This window comes from Cenococcum geophilum (assembly GCF_001692895.1).
Source record: "Cenococcum geophilum 1.58 unplaced genomic scaffold K441scaffold_21, whole genome shotgun sequence".
Taxonomy (NCBI): Eukaryota; Fungi; Ascomycota; class Dothideomycetes; order Gloniales; family Gloniaceae; genus Cenococcum; species Cenococcum geophilum.
In genome coordinates this window covers 2,305,465-2,324,749 of record NW_027137579.1, presented here as the reverse complement: position 1 = coordinate 2,324,749, position 19,285 = coordinate 2,305,465, and the positions used below count along the sequence as shown (strand labels likewise).

Here is a 19,285-nt window from a genome sequence, read left to right as displayed (position 1 = left end):
ATCGCAGAAATTCGAAGCACTTGCCATGAGCCTCGCAGTACCAACCAAATCTCGCCCTTATTAGATTTCTTGGTGACAGCACACGCGAGCGGACTCTCAAACTAATGCTTTCCTCTCTTGTGTCTTCCGGCAACCTTCCTTCTCCATATGCGAGAAGCAGCTCTCGACTCTCTTAACTACCGCAAACTATTCCAGTGTGCCTTCAACATCTGTTGATTGTTTACGTTAGCAAATAATAGGCGTAGCAATTAGTCCGTAAACTCACTCGTAATGTCATAGGAAATCCACTGATGGTAACGAAATATTCCTGGTGAAACTTGACATCAATCCTGATCGGAACAGAATCTCGCGAGTCCTGTTGCTGGAAAGACAAGTCCATCTTGAGCCGCTCCCCTCCCTGGATAGTAGGCACCGCATATTTCTTACCCTTGACTTGGAAGCACGAAGTCTCCTCAATAAGCGGCTTATAGGATTTTCTGTCAGATGGAAGACGGCAGCAGATCCAACCTTTGATGATTGATACATCGTCCTGTTGGGTTATAGACTTGAGTTCGAAGAAGTAAAGTGACGCCTTGAGACTATCGGCTAGTACTTCTAGTGAGTCGTCACTGGCCTGGCCGAAAACAGGCGTAAAACCTCCTTTAGGGATCTGGTAGTGGAAGGTCGAGAATTTTGCCAATCTTTCCATCCCGTCCACTGCATTGACATCATCAAGTTCTGGCTCGGTTTCTCCTGGAAAGCGGACATTCAGTCGATTGCATCGATCCAGCATTGGCTGGCTAACGCTCTCCTGGAACTTCTTCCAAGCAGCATCGCCGTTCATAGTCTCAATCAGCGTCGTGAACAGATCCGTCAACCAACCGGGAAGAATGAATGTCGATATTGGTCGGCGCTGGGGATTCTGTGCTTGTCCGCAGCCAACGGAGAGGATCACGTCGGAGACTACATCGGAGCCCCAGATAGTTCTGGCCTCGTTTACCACGATTTGTACTGGGTTGTTTTCCCTCAGCCCTCCGTCCCTGCACGCGCTGCCGTCATGCCAAGCTGGCTCAAAATACATTGGAGCAGCGGAGGTACAACGTGCGCTGCATAAAAATCTGAACGTCAGCTGCTTGCACCGAAGTTGAAAACGGTGGATAAGGAGAAACCACCTACGCGTGCCAAGTGTCAATGTTTGAGTTGAGGTATCGCTTTCCATCTCCCCAATTGTAGTTGGCGAGCAAATGGCAGTTGGAATCCACAGTAGTAGTTACTGCAACTCGTGAGGCATTGCTACGATACCCAAACAAGCGCTTTACTCTTAAGATCTCCTTCATAGCCTCTTCTAGAGGTTCTGTCTTGTAGATCGAATTAACGAATAGTCTCACAAACCATCCGAACCAGTAGCTTTTAGTCAGAAGCCTATCTTCGAAGCCCTTCTTGCAGAAGGATTTGAACCGCACAATGCAGTGTTCAACGCTGAGATTGTGGATACCAAGGCTAAGCGCGATCAATCCACCTATATAATTCTAAGCAATGAAAACCCCGGAAAGGATTGAATTTTACTTGCCAGCGCTGGTCCCTACCATGAGATCAAAAAACTCGCCGAATGGCATGTCAAGGCCAACGAGCTGTTCAAGCCGTTGAAGGATAGATAGCTGAATGATTCCCTTCACACCGTCACCATCCAGAGAGAGCACGCGGATGCCACTCAGATCTGGACGATACTCAACCCTGTATGGCCACATATCCTCCCTCTCGTCCCTTGATGAACAAAGCACGCATTCCTTGTGAATGGCAACGCCGGGATACATTTCCGAGGAGAAGGACTGGTCGAACTCACGAAGGCAGTCGAAGCAAATGACATGACCACAAGGCAGAGTATACTCCGGACGACCGAAAAGACATGCGTAGCACACACTAGCCTGATCGTAAGACTGGCGCCGGATATGTGTCCAAACCGCTTCTTGAATAGGACGATCCACCAAGCAGTAAATGACTCCGTCCAGAACGACTGGTCCGGTATGAATTTGAGATGAGATCTATGTAATCTAGCAGCATATTGGCGTCTTTCCTCTCTGTTCGAGTCTACATGCTCGTTGATCGCCTTGAGGGTATTAAAGACGGTGCTGTCAATCAATTCCAGGAATCTGCTACTATCAAAGGCTCCGTCCACGAAGTTCCCCTCCGCTAGGAAAGAGCCTCCTGCTACTTGATGGCCCTTAGCATGCCCAGTCTTGGTGTTGACGCATTTCTCGCCAGTTTCTGGGTGAATATACGCGCATGGCTGACTGTTACTAAGAAACTGATCCAAGGCTCGACGGCATGTCTCTTTGAGTTCCTTGTTGAAAACAACGGAAGGATGGAGTAAATCTAACCGGCGGCACATTAGAAGGGATTATTCAATCATATAAAGTAGCTTGTTATTAAGAGTGTTGTCGACTAACCCGATCCCTCTAACTTGAGTGAATTTCTGACAATACACGGCCCCACAATTGATGCAGCGGCTTCAAAATTATCGTCCACGCTACCATGCATACATCGGCCCAGAAATTCAGCGAAGTGACCCTCTGCTGACGCTGGGGGCGATATCTGCTGTCGACATTGACTGAAGTCGAAGGGCTCGTCGCTGCCTGATGCGAGATGCTTGAACGCGTAGTCGAATACAATGCTTAGTTGTTTCGCGTCAAGCAGAGTCCATGTCTCGGCGCGCTTGGTCTGAACGCGTTTGGCATCTTTTCGGATTCGCTGGGCAAGTCGACTAGTTTGTGGAATGATGACACCGGAATTACCGAGGCTCTGGAAGCCATCCAAAGGGATATAATGCACATAAACGCTAGAAAAGTTCCGCGGCAATAGATCTTTCATGTTTTCGTCACCGTGCTAGTCCATCTCGTTAGACATGATACAATGCAAAATGGAAGCGACGGTTGTCACCTTCTTTGCCATTTCCCTCAGAGTGGTATTCTCGCTGATCTCCTTCTCGATTGCCGTGAAGAAATCTCTCGTGGCAACATGATGGTCGTCAGAGATCCAGGCTTCGTTTTCAATAGTAGGGCCGTTGAGAACGATGATCAGTGCTGGCAGGGCACAATGGTTGACTGTATTGTGTGCGCCGACCAGACTCCACTCAAGCAACTTCACCGCCGAATCAGCCCAGGCCTTTTGGTTCCTAGTGATCATGCTGATGACATCGCTGAAGATGTAGAGGAAGCGAGGATAGATGGTCATGACGGCAGTTTTACGGTCAATTTGCTTTCCATCCTTAGACTCCAGAAGGTATTTCCTGCCGTCCTTGGACCAGTCTTTCTGATGTTGTGCAGCGGCAGGCTCGCCACCAAGCATACCTTCGCAGTCCGCGAAGAAGTGTGGGACTTCGGTACCGAAAGTGCCGGAGTCAAGGTAGAGATTGACTTCACCGGTAGTGGGCAGGCAGACAGATGAGCCGGATCGGGCTCCTGGCACTGGTGCCTCCAAGTTCTCAATGCGAGTCCGACCTGTTAGCGCTGGAAATCAAGGAACGGACTGTAACGGTATCAGGAACAAGCTTATCTTCTTAAGCTTGCGTGATGGTTTTGAAGAGGATCTACATACTCAAGGTGGACTTCCCAGCACCAGTTTCCCCGACAAACGACACGATGCTAGGAAACTGTCGCCGAGGGCTGTTTTTGTTATGATGCATCGAATCCTCAACCAGGCGCGAGAACCGGAATGTCTCCACGAGTCTTGTCACACGATCTGCCCCAACTTTGAACCATTTCGTCACTTGGTCTTGCTCGAAATGCGTTACTTTCGAGGTACTGTCAGTCAAGGTTGCGACAGTGCCGGAAATCCAGGCCCAAGCCTTATCTGTTTTGCTTGTGCCCCCGGGTCTGTGCTTCGGATGGTGAGGGAGATGCTTTGTCGTAAAGCACCCCTCACAGAACCTAGCATCACAGGAGCACATGACAACTCCCGGTAGCTCCTCACACTTTTCGCAGGTTACGATTTCTTCCGTCACCATTGTGTGTCGAGAATGTCACGAGGCTCGAGGGATTGGCGATGAATCCAAGATGAAAGAATTCGAGAAGAATGGATAGAATTTCCTCGAGGCTGAGATGATCGGACAAAATGAAGAATAAATGCACCAGGCAATGCCCAGATGGTAAGTGGATTGAAATATCTGGAAGCTACCGCTTCTGCACATAAATGCGCGAGCTTGATCAATGTGAAACCTGGGCCACACGCAAACCAGCACATAGTTAGACCTTGCAGCAGGTTCACACCGTCAGTCTATGACCTAAAAATATTGAGCCTGGGCCAATCAAGACCTTGTGATCGTGCTCTTTGCGCAGCTTGCTTCACAAGTCTGGCTATTCCATGATGGAATTCTTTAGCTGTAGCCAAGGCAGTCTTTGAGAATGCAAAAATGCCCTAGTGGCGTCCAATGTATTAGGTACAAGGCTTGATTTTACCATTGGCTATCGAAATAGCGAAGCCCTGGCCCGGAGTGCCGGCAGCCTTGTCGTAGGAGATACTACATCTGTAGTAAATTATAGAGTTTGTTTTAAAATAAAAGCTATTCAGAGTTCCTTTTTTTTTTCTTTTTAAAAAAAAAGTATATTGTAACGTAGGTGATAGGGTTATGACGGCGATAGGGTTATGACGGTCGGCTAATACCGCCTTCCTGATGTAGATGGAACACCAAAATACTGCCAAAATGCCTCAGAAGTAGCCGTTGGGTCGTGCACGCCGTCGGGTCGTGCACGCCGTCATATCGTGTACGACCCAACGGTCACTTTTAACGCATTTTGGCAGTATTTTGGTGTTCCATCTACATCGGGAAGGTGGTATTAGCCGACCGTCATAACCCTATCACCTACGTTAGTTGAAAAGCTTAGAAAATAACAGGTAACGGGGTTTTGACCGCTCCCTGGGTTATGACCGCGCTAGCGTACCGCCTGCTATTTTAAGTAAAGTTTTGTTCTGCCAAAATTAAAGTAACACATACATTTAAAAGGCGGGTGTCGTGCTAAGGCTTACCTAGGCGTGATAGATATAACTTAGGTAAAGTTTTGGTGTTCAAAACGGTCATAACCCAGGGAGCGGTCAAAAACCCGTTACCTACGTTATGTATTTATAATTAATTAATTAGTTAGGATAGTATTATTAAAGCTTTAGATAAAATAAGCTACTATGTATTATCTGTCAGGGCACTGAGCAGGCTGATGGAATGATACATATGATACTCTATGAGGAAGAATCTCAGGGGCTCGAAGGCCCCGAGAAGATATCTACACAATGGCCCGCGCGCTGTCACGTGACACGTCGCTGAGCTCAAAGAGACTGCCCAAGTACCCCCCCTACCAACATTATCTTTACTACAAAAAACAATTTCATAATTTTATATCTTACCTTGTCTGTCCTATTACAAGTTCTGCCTTTTAGTATTCTCAACAGTTGGGAAAACTAAATTTGGACTTTCGGAAGCCACATTCCATATCTTGCAGACCTCTTAGTTGTTACAGATTATCCGATAGATTAAGTAAACTACAAGAAGGTTATGAAAGTAACAGTAGTAAGGGGTATCCATAAACAAATCCAGCGAAACCCCACGCTATCAGCGGACCACGAGAAAGAGGCATCCAACGCCCCAGTCACATTTCCATCTAGAGTAATCCTAAACTTCATCCAAATGCGCCATCGCTAAGCTCGCCAACAACGCTAAATAAGGCAATCAAGCAATAGCAATATATCCAAACTATGTAGCGCGAATAATCAAAAGGGTGTACAGAAACTATGTGGCCCCACTTGCAACGTGCTCAGAAGATTTATGTACCGGCGGTTCAGATCCGAAACTATAAAGCCTGACTTGACAATCTTCGCTCCCAGTTGCGAGTTTCGAGTCACTTAATCCAACACAGGTAACCGGTCCTCTATGGCCTGTGAAGGTCCTCTGGTGTGTCCCAGTCCGCGGATCCCATACTTTAACCATTGCATCTTCGGCTCCAGACACTACCCGCAGCGTATCAGCAGCTAGCGCCCAGATACCCTCGAGATGGCCAAAGAAAGTATGGATGCTTCGTCCGGTAGGTATATGCCAGAGACGGATCGTGCCGTCGAGTGAGCCAGTGAGCATATACTGTGGAGGAGTTGGACGGCTCGGGTCGTTCGGGAAAAGAAGTTCGGTCTTAGTATTTGAGTGTGAGTTAAAATGAAGGAGATCCTGGCCTTCGGATTCGCTGCTCGCATCGTCGGATTGATCGTAGGAAGTATTGTGCACCAGCTCGTCCTCGTCAAGATAGAATTCTGGAGGGAGCAGAAGGACCTGCTGCACTTGCCCCACGTGGCCTTTGAAGATCTTGAGGCAAAGTTGCGCATCAAGGTCCCATAGCCGAACGGTACAGTCGTCGGAGGCGGAGAATAGGGTGCGGGAGCTCGAATCAATCTTTACCGCATTAACCCAATCCGTGTGACCACGGAGAGCGAACGTTTTCTGAGTCTGGAAGTTCCATATTCTGATAGTGTGATCCATAGAGCCAGAGGCCAGAATGTTGCCACTCCAGTGCAAAGAAACGATACCGCTGCGATGGCCAGTGAGAGTCTTTACACACTCGCCGGTTCGCCAATTCCAGACCTTGATCGTCTGGTCAATACTTCCAGTCAACAAGCGAGTATCATCGAATTGCAGACATCGTATGCCAGCGGTGTGACCTTTGAGCGTCCGCAATTCCATTCCAGTCTCAATATCCCATATTTTCACCGTGGCATCGTATGAACCAGTGGCTAAGATCTTATCGTCAAATTGCAAACACATAACGCCATCACTATGGCCTTTAAAGATCTTGATCGAGCAACGTCCATATTTCCAATTAGTTCCGACTTTAAAACGATCCTTATAAACATCTTTCCAGGGCCGCTTGGTGGGAGGGTCAAAGTAGGAATCCTGATTTTCCTTCGGCGACTGAGTACACGCTCGTTTAGCTGAAGCGTCAGGAATAGGTGGTGCGGTAGTCGGAGGACGTTTCTTCCCGGGATGAGCGCTAGAGTATGTTGGACCAACGCTTGATTCCATATTAGATTGTTCCTCCGTGTCGGATGTGGGTTCTGGGATAGGTGTGATGTTGGGGGACCATTCATTCAATCCTCTACCGGTAGCACGAAGCTGGATTTGCCTCTTTTCCGTCCTCAGCCTTTTTTGCTCCAGTAATGGCAAGCCCCATCCGCACTTAGTACACTTCCGGTCGATATGCTGCTCACACATCTTGTGCCATACCACATCATCATCCGCAAGACTTCTCCATCTCTGACTGACTTGTGCAGCCTTGCATAACGATGTAGTATCTAAGTAGCATAAGATCTTGAACCCCAGTTCTGGTGGCAGTGCCGTGAGGAAGTCAATCTTGATAAGATCGCGAATGGAGGCGGAGATGAAGGAGAGCTGAGGAAAGCAGCATTGGGTTAGGATGCCTTGAAGCATGAGGTTTCGGTGCTTTGCAGGGGCGGCGGAGAAGAGCGACCAGACATGAGCAATGCCTTGCTGGTCGGACTGAGAAAGGCTTCCGAGTTCCTATGGGGCAGTGTCAGTATTGTTGATTGGGAGGAGCTTTGTGCAACTAACATTTTGCAATTGTTCCATTGAGGGTTCATCAGCTTGCCTTCGGCACTTTAAGTCCGGGCGATGTCGGTAACAGTATTTTGTATTGGGCTTCTCAGGCGCATTTTGAGGTAGAGGGTTGGAACCAAAAGGATTGTACTGTTGTGGGATATGCTGAGCAAGAAACGGAGCGACCATTTTCTCAGCTTGCTTCGTGGTGGATTGGCTGAAAAATTTTGCATCCTTTTGCTCGGCCTGCTTATCTGCTTCCATAGTGCTCGAAGGATGTCTGCTTCTGCTTCCTTCGTGCTCGTGGCCGTGCAAGAGAGCGGAATGAGGATCGGAGGTTATGTCTGTCGTCATGTTTGAACCACGCTGGGGACGCCAGGACAGTCGTCTTCTCTTCGGATTATGTTGCGCTGGGCGAGGGTTGGTGAATAAGGATTCCGTAGAATGGGACGAAATTTGACGCCATGGCTGCGGTCCAGGTTCATTGGGCATGGAAATGGTGCAACAGTACAAGGCCACCCTATTAAGGCTGTGACCCGGTTCCACGTATGGGAAAGGTATGCTGTCGAGATTTGGCGGCGATATGGCGTGCGAGCTGGGTTTATGGAGTTCAGTGCTCGCTCCCTGATGCAGGTGGAGGGGAGGGGTGGTTCCGTCGGGTCGGGTAGATTTAAGCGGTGAGCACTTAGATGCAACACAGATGTTCGAGATAGGAATTCGGAATGCTACAGAGAGAAATGTTTCTCGTTGAAAGTGAGAACAAAGTGGTTTCAAGAAGCTTCTGCAGTGTCGGGCTAGAAGGATGAAGCCGACGCCGGCGGACTTTGATGTTTTTCGCCTCCTCCACAAGCACGCAATCCGCCCAGCGAATGAACTGCAATTACGCAAAGGTCGCCTCGTCCAGTTTGCTAGCACGTGCCCCGCACTAATTCCTGTGCTGATCAATATTTTTGCAGACAGAGAAGGCACAAATTCCTCACAGCACTCTCAATTCCCAATTCCCTCATCCTCTCTTGCCGGAATGGGGAGTCGCATTCCTCAATCTGAGCCGTTGTGGTGGGTCGACCAGGGTGATAATTTAAAAAATCTTGCAGCGACCGCCCTCTGCATTCGGCAGCCGCCTCAGTGTCCCCTGTTTCTGCCAGCCCTACCACTTAGAGCTCAGATAGCTACCTACGACTACTGCACTTTTGCCATCAACACCACGCGGCTTTCGCCAATATGACCTGGCTGCTTTATAGTCACCGTTTATCTTTTGTACATGCCGGCTGCTTTATAGTCACCGTTTATCTTTTGTACATGTTGTCTTTCTCAGGTGATGGCACTCTTATATTATAAATCACTCCTCCTGCTTCACTCCGTAGCCTGACCACATACCATCCGTCAACCCCCCATCCCAACCATGGCATCGTCTCCCTCTCCAGCTTCCTCTGCCGGTAGCAGCGGTAGTCTCTACAATAGGCAGCCTACTCTAGAGGACCTTGTCAACCACTTCGTTGCTTCTAAACGGTCCCTTTCCTCCACAACCACCCTCTGGAGAGCCAACGAAATCGCAAATTCTGCTAGGCTGCTGCTCGAAGAGAATGCCATACTTTCGGCCAAGAATTCTTTCATACGATGCAGTATAGGAGAACAGATTGATGCATTGGAGGCTGTCAGAAGAGGTATTGGATTGGTGGAAGCAGAGGTTAAAACGGAGTTCAAGGTAAGCCCTGAATCACCATCCTCAAACTACCACCACCATCCCTACCCATATTTTACTTGGACCGGAGGATAGTTCTCAGAACCAGAGTGCTGACATGAGAAGAATCTCCTCCACTCCCTCGATACCTCTTTCAGCGGCCTTCAAACTACCCTCACAATTCTCCGCGACACACCAATAGAATCCGTCCTTCAGCCCCCTAATACTCCACAAAAACACCTCTACGACTTCATTGACTCTGCCACTGTGACGAATCTAAAGGAGTCTCTGCGATCATGTATTGATCGTTACAATGACGCTCTCAATACTCTTCATGATAGCACCGACGCTTTCGATGAGTCTCTACAGTCCCTGCACATTGCCGCGACAAATTTACCAGCATCTCCGGCTACGAATTCAAGTCCGACACCACTACCAAGTCTATTCCGTGATCTTGAAATCCACGCTACAGAAGCAGCAACATGTTTCCAGTCCCTAGTTCGGCACTACGATCTCTGCGTCACGGCTCTCAAGCACACAGAAGGAGGTGGAGAGGCTGCATCGCGCGCAACAGACGATATGCCTTCTGCTGAAGGCGGGGAAGGGGCAGGGGTTGATCTCTCACTCCAACAGTCCGCCTTCGCGGCACCTCCCGAGCCGCTTACAGAAGCAGAGCGGATCGACATGCTTGCTGTACTGCAAAAAGACGCCGTCGAGGTAGACGACGTGGTAAACGAGATTCGCGAACGAGGCGCGGAAATGGAGTTTCTTCTCACGTCAATGTCGTCACACATCTCTCTGCTCCGAACCGAGCGGTCCGCTCTCCTCTCCATCCTCAGTGCGATAGAAAACATTGGTAAAGACACCCGTGTCTACATGTCCGCTGCCCGTGACTTCGTGGTTGCTTGGGACGCCGAACGCGCAAAGATCACGGAAGGTATTGAAGAGTGGAAGTCTCTCCGCGACTTCTACGAACGCTTTGATGAGGCCTATGCCAATCTGCTAGTTGAAGTTGGCGAGCGGCGCAGACGGCACGAGAAGGCGAAGCACAAGGCAAGAGAGTCGGAAAAGGAGTTGGAGGAGCTTTATCAAGAGGATGTTCAAGCCAGAGAGGCGTTCACACTTGCCCAAGGCGACTTTCTACCCTTAGACATATGGCCAAACCTCAGAGATCCACCACGTAGATATGAAATCGTGCCGATTGATAAGGAAGCGAGCGGGAGCATACCAGACGTTAAAAGAGAGGTGCTAGAAAGGGCGATGCAAAGATTGAGAGGAAGAATGTGAGGTTATTTGGTTTTATGAGGAGTTGGGCACGGCCGGTTGGAATAAGCTGGCGTATGATGGGTTTCTGGGCCACATATACCACATTTCGTGTTCTACTTTACGTATTCTTCCTGTCAATGCTTCCTGTTTATTTACTGGGTTCTATGGCTTTTATATCGTTAGCTAAGTCCACAAACGGAAGACATAGATGTCTCAGGGCGGGACCGATTTGGTATTAATTCTAGCTCGTCAGGGCTCTCTTTGTTCCGCATCTAGCACTCCCTGCCCATGTATACTTCCGTATACATGCACAGCGAAGCTATTCGGGGTGCGCCACAGAGGCACTCGCGGAGGTTAACCGCATAAGCAACACGGCCGCGAGGCTTCACTGTGTGACCTTTGGAGTTTCATCATTCGAGCGGCTTAGCAATGGCGGAGATGATGGAATGATTCAGGGATATTTAAATGCATCTATACCTCTTGGTCCCCACGAAATGTCTTTTTTGTAGCTTTTCGTCGCTCGTAAATTCATGCGTTTTCGTGAAAAATATGCTGATATGCAGAATGCCTGATGCTTTTCCTTACCCAATGCAAAATGCCGAAGAGGCGTGTATGTTGAGAATATCTGGAGCTCACTTCTTACGAGAGGAAGTGTTGATGAGCTTCTTCTTAAGGTACTTTGGCATCTTTGTCTTCCGCTTCTCACGCTTCTCTTCTTTGACGGCTTGTTTGTGCTCCTATTATCCAAAATTAGCACGTTAAACTCTTAATGAATTCAAAACAAATGGATATCTGCCCACCTTTTTCGTGTCCTTATCCACAAACCTCTTTCCTCTCGGAGGGCCGGTCTTCTCAAACCTCTCTCCGGAGCCTTCTCCGTCATCACTACTGTCTTCTTCGCTTTCGTCAATCTCTACACCACCGTCTGAGATGGCCTTGGTCCCAACTACCTTGTCAGCAAGTAAAGCCTGATAGACCAATCCCTCTCTATCTCCTTTTTTTACCATCTCCGCGTCGCGTTCGATATCGTATACTTGCTCGAGAGTCTGCGGAATGTACTGCTGTCTAAAGACCTCATTATCAAGTTCTTCTTGCCTCTTGTCCTCTTCTGTCTGTTTTTCTCCTTTCGCGTAAAGCTCCTCGACGGCTTGACTCATTCCTGTCATTTCCGTGCTCCCCTCCGTCTGAGTAATAAAGTTGAAGACAGTGCGTTCCCAAAGCGTATCCACGCTCCGATTGCGGAAGAAATCCGAGACATTCTTGACGTCCATACGCAAGAACTCTAGACTTCTTGGATGGTCATGCTCCACACTTTGACTGACATCGATAATCCAAAGCTTGTTCTCGTGATACAGCAGATTATACTCGCTCAAATCCGCATGCACAAGCTTGCAGACCTGATAGATAACCCGCATGTAGCCCAACAGCTGCACATATAGCCCCTTCCATTTATCCTCCTCCTCTTGCGCCGTGAGCCCCTCAAACTTGACATCCCGCAACCTCGGCGCAGGCCAGCCCTTCTTGTCTCCCAAAAACCCCATGACGAGCACGTGCAGCCGGAGGTATATTGGCTCTGGGCACGGAATCCCCGCGGCGTAGATCCGCTTCAGGTTCCGCATCTCTTTTTCCGCCCACACCTTCACCATCGCGCGGTTTGACGACTTGTTCCAGCCCTGCCGGAAGCGAAACTCGCCAGCCACATATTTTTCCCGGTCCTTGAAGACGAGGATGCTGGTTTTGTACACTTTTATGGCGCGGTGGAGGGGCGTAGGGTCGGTTTCAGCTGCCACTCCTCCATCTGCCCCTTCAGATGGCTCGGGGATAGAAAGTGCGTGATACACGTTCGCCTCCTTGCCGGTTGAGAGGCAACCGTGGATCTCAGAGACGATGTTGCGGTTGATGAGCTGGAGGAGGATCATGCGGGTGCGTGGGTCGAGCACCTGCTCGGACGTGGCACGGTCGCTCTTGTCCTTATCGGTTGCCTTGCCATGTCCTCCGCTTAGCCTGTCATCTAGCTTTATCTTCGCCGCATGTCGGGAGAGTGAGTGGATCTGGTCGTCGACGGAGGCTTTGGTGTTGGCGGTTGGCTTTTGTGGGTGCGATTTTGGGAGCTGGGAGGCCGGGATGGTGGGGTCGTTCAACTTGTGTTGGCGATTGTAGGATTTGATGTAGTCGTTCGGGTTGGCTACCTCATTACTGCTGTCGTCGAATATGTCGTCCATGTCATCGTCATTTTCATCATCCTTGGCAGCTTCGGCATGAAAAGTTTCTAAATGGTTTGCGGGGTCTTGGGTCTTTTGAAATTCAAGGCTCAATGTACCATCAGAGGTGAGCTGTCCTGCCATGTCTTCTGGCTTGTCCATTTTGGTTGAGTTAGATATGAGAATGTGAGGTGTGGTGGTGATCGTGGTAGGCGAAATTATCATTGCTAGCAGAAAATCTCCAAGCGAAAGGACAGGGCGGCGAGCGAGCAATCAACGCAGACACAGATACATTGAACAGTGCGATGTTTGGCAAGGTGTCACTTGATCTATCAATAGAAATAAGCGCTCGGCAGTGGAAGATATCTGAGAAGGTTCCAATATTTTCAAATGCCTTCCCATGTCCCTTAACCCGTTGGAGTCCTACGCTAAGGTCGCTTAAGTTCACGACTAGATGTCATTGGGTGTCTTTCGCTAATCCAGATACTTTAATTGGCTGATAATCATTGGACGAATTTCAACGGGTTAAGGTATAGACGAACAGCTATGCTAGAGCAAAGGCGAGATAGGGGAGTTTATAATACAAGAGTGGAGTATGAAGCCGCGAAGACATGCGAGCGTGTCTTCAGGATCATAGATGTCTAAAAACCAAGGAAGCTTCGTTATAGCATTGTCTTCCTCCAAGCCCTCATCCCTAATGTCTCAATCTCCTTTACTTCCACTGGCCCTTGTATACTCTTATCCTCCAGTGCCTCTACCACTGCTTCTCCTACAAGGTCCGCCTTTAACGGCTTCGTTACACCAGCGCCCATCAGCCATGTTAGTTTACCACCCACCAACGAATTCGCTATTGCACCCATACCGGTAAGAGCGGCAAGAGGCATTGTAAAACTTCGTGAGGCATCGTACATGAAAGGTGCGCGGATGAATATGCTACGCATGCGGGGAAATATGGTGGCAATTGTAGACTCGGCTTCGCGCTTTGTGGAAATGTAGCGCGAGGGAAGCACAGGCGCGCCAGCGGCAGCAGAGATGTAGACAAACGAAGGAACAGAGTGGGCAGATGCTTCTTTAGCGAGGCTGATTGCTAAAGAGTAAGTTAGGAAAGAAAGTGTACTAGGGGTGCTTATTTAGGTGAGAGTAGGTTGTATTACTAGAATCTCGATTCATCAACTCATAAGTAAGTTGCCCATCCTTTTCTTGTGGCCTTAAAGGCTCCCCTTCCCTCCTATCAAGTGGGTTCTGGCTTCTGCCGTTTGTTGAGCTGAAGGCGCGTTGCAGGCCACTCCACGGAGACTCTTTCCCTTGTAGCACGCCTTTATAATCGGCCTCTAGCAATATTCCTATAGAATGTACTACAGCATCTGCACCTTCAAGATGGGCATTGTACGTGGATGGGCTAAAGATATCGCCCTTCTGCCACGACACAGACTTGGACCATGATGGTGGATCTGGTGATGAGGTTACTGAGGACCATGTTGGCTCGCCTGAGCGACTATAGCTACACTGTTAGCTTAACAAGCATATAAAAGGTAAGGTTGAAGATGTAAACACTAGAACAGCTCAAAGAATGAAGTGCTTGCCTAATAGATGTGACCTGCCAACCGCGAGCAGACGCAGCTTTGCAGATGCGGCTTCCTAGAACGAAGCGTTAACAAGCAATTGACATACAATTGGAGCAACTATAAAGCATAAGGTAGGTTCTCACTCACCTAAGAACCCGTTACCACCACAGACAACCAACTTCTTTTTTGCGGCTTGAGCCATTGCGAGTGTATCGTCACATTGTCAATCTGGTTTTGCAGTCTTGACATCAGCGAAAGGCGGAAAATCCCGGCACTATTTCGTAGGGCTGCAAGGATATTGACGCCACAATAAATGCGCCTGGCGCGTCGAGCTCTCGGAAGACTGCGCAGTTGGGCACCGAAAGGCATCCGCAGACACCAACACGACCTCCAGCTCCCAATATCCCCTCAACAGAGCCATCATCAAACATCACGCTTTACACGCCAAACCGGACTTTGAGCTATTGAGAACATTGAAGACGGCGACCTTCCACCTAGACTTAAAGCACAGCTTGAGAGCAGCTTCACGCCCAAATATCTATCTTCGAGACCCCGCGCTTCTTCCCCGCAATACGGAGCCCCTTCGCCTATTAAAGACAAACTTCGTCATTTGAAAGGGAAAGTTCAATCTGCGCCGAGGCCTAAATCTCCCACGCCTAAATCCCCCACCAAAGAAATCCAAAAATCCAAGCCCACCAAGGCTCCAAATGGAAACGTAGGCACATACCATCTCTGCCAGCACTAAGAACCTACGCTCCTAAAAACATCTCTACAAACGTCTGACATTGTCTCTTTGCAATGCCAGCTCCTTCAGGAACGAAGCGTGTCAAGGTTAGTCCTCTCGAACTTACTCTGCGAGTTTCTGTTCTAACTAATACCTTTGCTAGGGCAAGCGCATCAGCCGAAACATCAGTATGCCTCATTTCCCCGCCCTTCACAAATCATCTGACAACCTCTGGCAGTCATCGGCTCCGAGGCATTCACACTACCAAAACTTGGGGATCCCGCCCGCCCCAAAGGCATTCCCGACGAACACACCACAAAATGGACCGTCTACGTACGACAGCCGGCGGGCGATCCAGATATGACAGCATGGTTAAACAAAGTTCAATTTAAGATCTTTCAAACTTACGACAATCCTTTACGAAGTACGCACAACAAGCATCACCTCTTTAACCGCAAACCTTGTTTCTAGCGCTAACGCCTTCATCCAGCAATTGAGAATCCTCCCTTCGAAGTTACGGAAACAGGCTGGGGCGGCTTCATGGTTGATATCCGCCTGCACTTCCAATCAATCAGCGGCGAAAAGCCACAATATAGGCATCACTTCCTACAGCTAGAGCGATACGGTGATGAGAAGCAGAAAGCGAAACAAGAGGCAGAGAACTGCGTTCGGTCCGAAGTCCTGGAAATTGTCGAATTCAACGAACCAACTGAGGCCCTTTTCGATGTGTTAACAAGTGAGAACCAATGGGACTATTTAACCAAGGGCGGCAAAAAAAGCGCCGCGGCACTGAGTGCAAGTGGAGGCCCAAGGAGAGGAATGCCTGGGAGTGGCGAGAGGAGCGCACAGCTACCTGAGCGTGGCGGCGAAGATGTTGCGTTCAGTAAGGAGCAGGAGGAAATGCTAATAGATAAAATCAGGGAGGCTGGGAAAGAAATTGATGGCAAAATTAAGGTCGAGAATCAGGCTAGAGAGCTGGTGGAGCAGAGGCTAAAAGAGTTGAGGAGTGAGCTAGGTCATGAGGCTTCGGCGCAGGCAACGCAGCAAGCTAGCGGAGAAAGGGTGAGAAGGCGGTAGGAGTACTATCTTATGGGTTTTGGGTGGGAGGCTGTCAACCTTAGGCGTTCCGGGGAGGATACGAGACAGCCGAATTCCCGTTGCCTCTAGTATTCCATCAAGAAACTGGAGCACCCTTCTTACTGTATAGCTCGTCAATAAGCCAAACCCGTTCTTGCTTCCGTCATTCATTTTTACTGACGCATTCGAAGTGTCATTGGTGGCAATACTGCGGAACTCGGGATTCTAAGTCATACCACTATTTTAGTAAATCTGAAATAATCAAACCTACACCCTATGACAAAATACGGAATGACGGCCGAATAAACCTATATACCATGTAGCTAGGTTTTCGGTGCTCCTCTCTCCGCCGCCAGTAAATGTAGAACGCAAATGCTAGTAGCGTGGAAGGCACAGTAAGAGCTAGCCATATCCAGAGTCGCGATGTGTGCGAGAGCCATGTGTTGCCTTGGAAAAATGGCATCGCCAAAAAGGCCTTCCGAGAAATTAGTAAGATAAATACCAAAGAAGGGGACCCAGCAAGAAGAAGCGGAGAAAGCACATACTGAGAATGAAGCCCCAGGGAGAAAAAACATTGTGACGATAGCGATCTAAGACAAGAAGATTAGTCGTACGGTATAAAAGAGAAGTGGTACTATTACCGTCTTCATAGCCGCACTATCCTTTTTCATTTCCTCGGCGGGGATCCGTGATTGATCCGCCATCTTTCGCGAGAGCCGAGCTTCCTCCTGGGTCGCGCGAAGAATCTCTTTCATAGCCTTCCCGTTCTCGACCTAGAGTCGATCATTGGTGATCTAGATGCGGTTAAAAAGCTGCGGATGACGCGGTAAGTAGGAAACTCAAGTTTATGCTCGACACTGGCCAGCTCACCAATGCCAGTATGTTCTGAATCTTCTTTTCTAGTTCTTGAGCGAAGTCATTTGTTGCTCGCATCTGAGACAGGACTTGGCTAAAGCCCCTAGAGGCCCTGTCGGCGCTATCGTCTAGGCCTCGCTCACAAACGGCGGCGTAGTGTGTTGCAAGATCAACTATGAAGCCTTCTATAGACTTTAGCTCAGAACGATAGCGGTGCAAGTGCGCCGCTATGGAATGGAGAGCCCGGTTGATGTTGGTAGAAACCGACTCGGGCATGCTCTGGTGAGTATCCATCTCTCCTTGGAGTTGGCCCTCCTATTTCGTCCAATCAGCAATTGGTCTGTTTACAAGGCGTAGATGGCTATGCTATCTGCTTACTTCCAAAAGAAGTCTACTACTTACGTAAGCAATAAGCTGCTCATTAACGCTGTGTAGAGTATTCGTCCACCATCTGGCAGCGCTAGTGGGATAGATTAGATGGACAAAGCAGCCCCTGCCAAGTTGCCTGGGCGAGCCCGACCAGTTCTGTATAGCCTCTGTGATTCGCTTTTGAGGCTCCTCGACCGCCTTCGGCCGCCCACCATGCATCATATTGAAAGCTATATTAGTGAACGAGGAGGACTCAACATCAAGACTAAATGAAATTGCTATACAGGAGCCTCTGATGTCAACCTCGGCATTAGGCAGATGCAGGTAGTTGAATGGATTCATTTGATTGCTTCCGGCAGTACTCGACGCATGATCCCGGCGATTGTTGGTGCATGGAACTTGAATCCTTATAGGCAGGATGTACCATATATCCAGGAACCTTTGAGCAGATGGGTTGACAAAGATACGGGACCCGCGTCCTGAGGGGAGGTAATATCTAGATAAGGCGAATACAAATGCTGATGGGGTATGGTAGTGCGAGGCAAGAGATTTTAGAGATTTCTCAGTAATACGCAATTTGTTGGAATCTGGGGGTATTGAGATGTTGCGGTCTTCAACGAGGTACTTGTTTATGAAACTGGCATAATCAGCAGCCCCACTCCGGACCAGTGCAGTGAGCTCTTTAACATACTAGAATTTATAACCGCGTCCCTGGTCTCTTGTCTGTGGTTTCATTTTTTAGCTAGAATCTCTATTATTTAGTTCGAATTGCGTTTTGCATACTCTTAGCCCCACATTTAGCTCAGCCTGCTCAAAACTCTCCTCTCAAATCTACGACCGTCTTAATCACAAGTATAAATATTTACTCAAATTACATCTACTAACAGAGATGACTGGAAAATGTCAAAAGCCTTTGCTATTTCCGTGCCATGTTCTCGGGCCAGTATATATCTTAGATGCAAGGCTTATAGTAGCTAAACGCAATGAGAAGGGGGACCGGAAGCGGCAGAAGGCTGCTAGACGAGCCGTAAAGGCGGTTGCAAAGTCGCAATAAAGCACTTCTACTAGATTTTTTAACTATATATTTTTAATATATACACGATTCGCCTTATACAATCTTCTCTTTTTAGCTAATTGCAGCCGAACTTCCTGTACGGATTGCTAGGTAATTATACTTAAAAGATACAAACTATCGTTTATTTCATTGAGCCCAGAACTACTAGTAGAGTAAAAACTGGTTAGTACGATACGGTTTATACGGCCGAGCGTATCGTTATACCAATGGTATTGTTATATAAAGAATTACTTGTTGGGTTAATAAGCAATAAAAAGGGGGGCTTTATACTTAAAAAGGCTTAAGGCTATAACGGAACCTTGTAGCAGGAACTACGGTGGGTTCTGTCAATGGGCTAGGTATATAGGTATTGCAAGTAAGTTAATAACGTAATAACAACTAGTGGAGTGGTTGCCTAACAGATTAACTCCAATTATATTCTAAGAATTACTATAAGGAAGGAACTATCTAGGTAGGGACTAAGGGTCCTTAAATACACAATTGTACTCCTATAAAATCCTTCTTATACGTAATGTACGTGTTATACATGTTATACGTATATTCCCTTTATACACTTTATACACTGCGTACAATATTATATAACTTACTTACTATTCCTCGTTATATAGTTCTACCGGTTCTATACTAGACCGTGCCTATATTAACTAACTAGCTTCTTCTAACTCTTCTCTAAGTAGTCGTAATACGTCAGGAAAAAATTTAGCAGCATTTTGCCAGCATTTTTAGCATTTCGCAGCATTTAAAACAGACCATACGCATTAAGCAGCATCTAGGCAGCTATATATATATATTATATATAAAATTTTTATTTTTAGATAGATAATTGGATATAGTATATTATATAATAATTTTTTTTATAAATTACTTATAAATTACGTAAGTTATTCTACTTNTNNAAAAANNNTTAA

The 19,285-nt window shown here is 48.0% G+C and overlaps 8 protein-coding genes across 8 annotated transcripts; 2 read left to right on the top strand and 6 right to left on the bottom strand.

The window, feature by feature from the left end:
* Nucleotides 1-220: 220 nt before the first annotated feature.
* K441DRAFT_560628 (FabD/lysophospholipase-like protein) lies at nucleotides 221-3,162 on the bottom strand (the record flags this gene model as incomplete). The annotated part of the gene is made up of 6 exons (XM_067643498.1): nucleotides 221-1,085; nucleotides 1,156-1,508; nucleotides 1,566-1,899; nucleotides 1,941-2,352; nucleotides 2,427-2,862; nucleotides 2,917-3,162. The coding sequence occupies 6 exons, from the start codon at nucleotides 3,160-3,162 to the stop codon at nucleotides 221-223; spliced, it is 2,646 nt and encodes an 881-aa protein (XP_067504127.1).
* Nucleotides 3,163-5,797: 2,635 nt separating this feature from the next.
* On the bottom strand, nucleotides 5,798-8,349 carry K441DRAFT_705608 (sulfur metabolite repression control protein-like protein SconB; the record flags this gene model as incomplete). The annotated part of the gene is made up of 2 exons (XM_067653608.1): nucleotides 7,580-8,349; nucleotides 5,798-7,528 (listed from the first exon to the last, which is right to left on the bottom strand). Coding segments are annotated over exons 1-2 (2,208 nt in total), but the record flags the coding sequence as incomplete, so codon positions are not given.
* Nucleotides 8,350-8,726: 377 nt separating this feature from the next.
* K441DRAFT_611195 (uncharacterized protein) lies at nucleotides 8,727-10,532 on the top strand (the record flags this gene model as incomplete). Its single annotated transcript, XM_067645563.1, has 3 exons — nucleotides 8,727-8,827; nucleotides 8,866-9,269; nucleotides 9,369-10,532. The coding sequence occupies exons 2-3, from the start codon at nucleotides 8,967-8,969 to the stop codon at nucleotides 10,530-10,532; spliced, it is 1,467 nt and encodes a 488-aa protein (XP_067504125.1). The 5' UTR covers nucleotides 8,727-8,827; nucleotides 8,866-8,966.
* A 611-nt stretch (nucleotides 10,533-11,143) lies between these two features.
* On the bottom strand, nucleotides 11,144-12,856 carry K441DRAFT_561033 (Serine/threonine-protein kinase Rio1; the record flags this gene model as incomplete). The annotated part of the gene is made up of 2 exons (XM_067643517.1): nucleotides 11,144-11,248; nucleotides 11,312-12,856. 2 exons carry the CDS (start codon nucleotides 12,854-12,856, stop codon nucleotides 11,144-11,146), a joined length of 1,650 nt encoding a protein of 549 aa, XP_067504124.1.
* A 322-nt stretch (nucleotides 12,857-13,178) lies between these two features.
* Nucleotides 13,179-14,479, bottom strand: K441DRAFT_696450 (NAD(P)-binding protein; the record flags this gene model as incomplete). Its single annotated transcript, XM_067652887.1, has 4 exons — nucleotides 13,179-13,799; nucleotides 13,867-14,207; nucleotides 14,296-14,350; nucleotides 14,425-14,479. 4 exons carry the CDS (start codon nucleotides 14,477-14,479, stop codon nucleotides 13,375-13,377), a joined length of 876 nt encoding a protein of 291 aa, XP_067504123.1. The 3' UTR covers nucleotides 13,179-13,374.
* Nucleotides 14,480-14,633: 154 nt separating this feature from the next.
* On the top strand, nucleotides 14,634-16,445 carry K441DRAFT_660023 (yeats-domain-containing protein). The gene is made up of 4 exons (XM_067648629.1): nucleotides 14,634-15,108; nucleotides 15,165-15,189; nucleotides 15,240-15,425; nucleotides 15,492-16,445. The coding sequence occupies exons 1-4, from the start codon at nucleotides 15,076-15,078 to the stop codon at nucleotides 16,076-16,078; spliced, it is 831 nt and encodes a 276-aa protein (XP_067504122.1). The 5' UTR covers nucleotides 14,634-15,075; the 3' UTR covers nucleotides 16,079-16,445.
* On the bottom strand, nucleotides 16,184-16,683 carry K441DRAFT_660022 (uncharacterized protein). Its single transcript, XM_067648628.1, has 2 exons — nucleotides 16,270-16,683; nucleotides 16,184-16,202 (listed from the first exon to the last, which is right to left on the bottom strand). The coding sequence occupies exon 1, from the start codon at nucleotides 16,651-16,653 to the stop codon at nucleotides 16,402-16,404; it is 252 nt and encodes an 83-aa protein (XP_067504121.1). The 5' UTR covers nucleotides 16,654-16,683; the 3' UTR covers nucleotides 16,184-16,202; nucleotides 16,270-16,401.
* Nucleotides 16,241-18,037, bottom strand: K441DRAFT_720563 (uncharacterized protein; the record flags this gene model as incomplete). Its single annotated transcript, XM_067654044.1, has 4 exons — nucleotides 16,241-16,851; nucleotides 16,949-17,248; nucleotides 17,336-17,939; nucleotides 17,994-18,037. 4 exons carry the CDS (start codon nucleotides 18,035-18,037, stop codon nucleotides 16,669-16,671), a joined length of 1,131 nt encoding a protein of 376 aa, XP_067504120.1. The 3' UTR covers nucleotides 16,241-16,668.
* Between the last annotated feature and the right edge of the window lie 1,248 nt (nucleotides 18,038-19,285).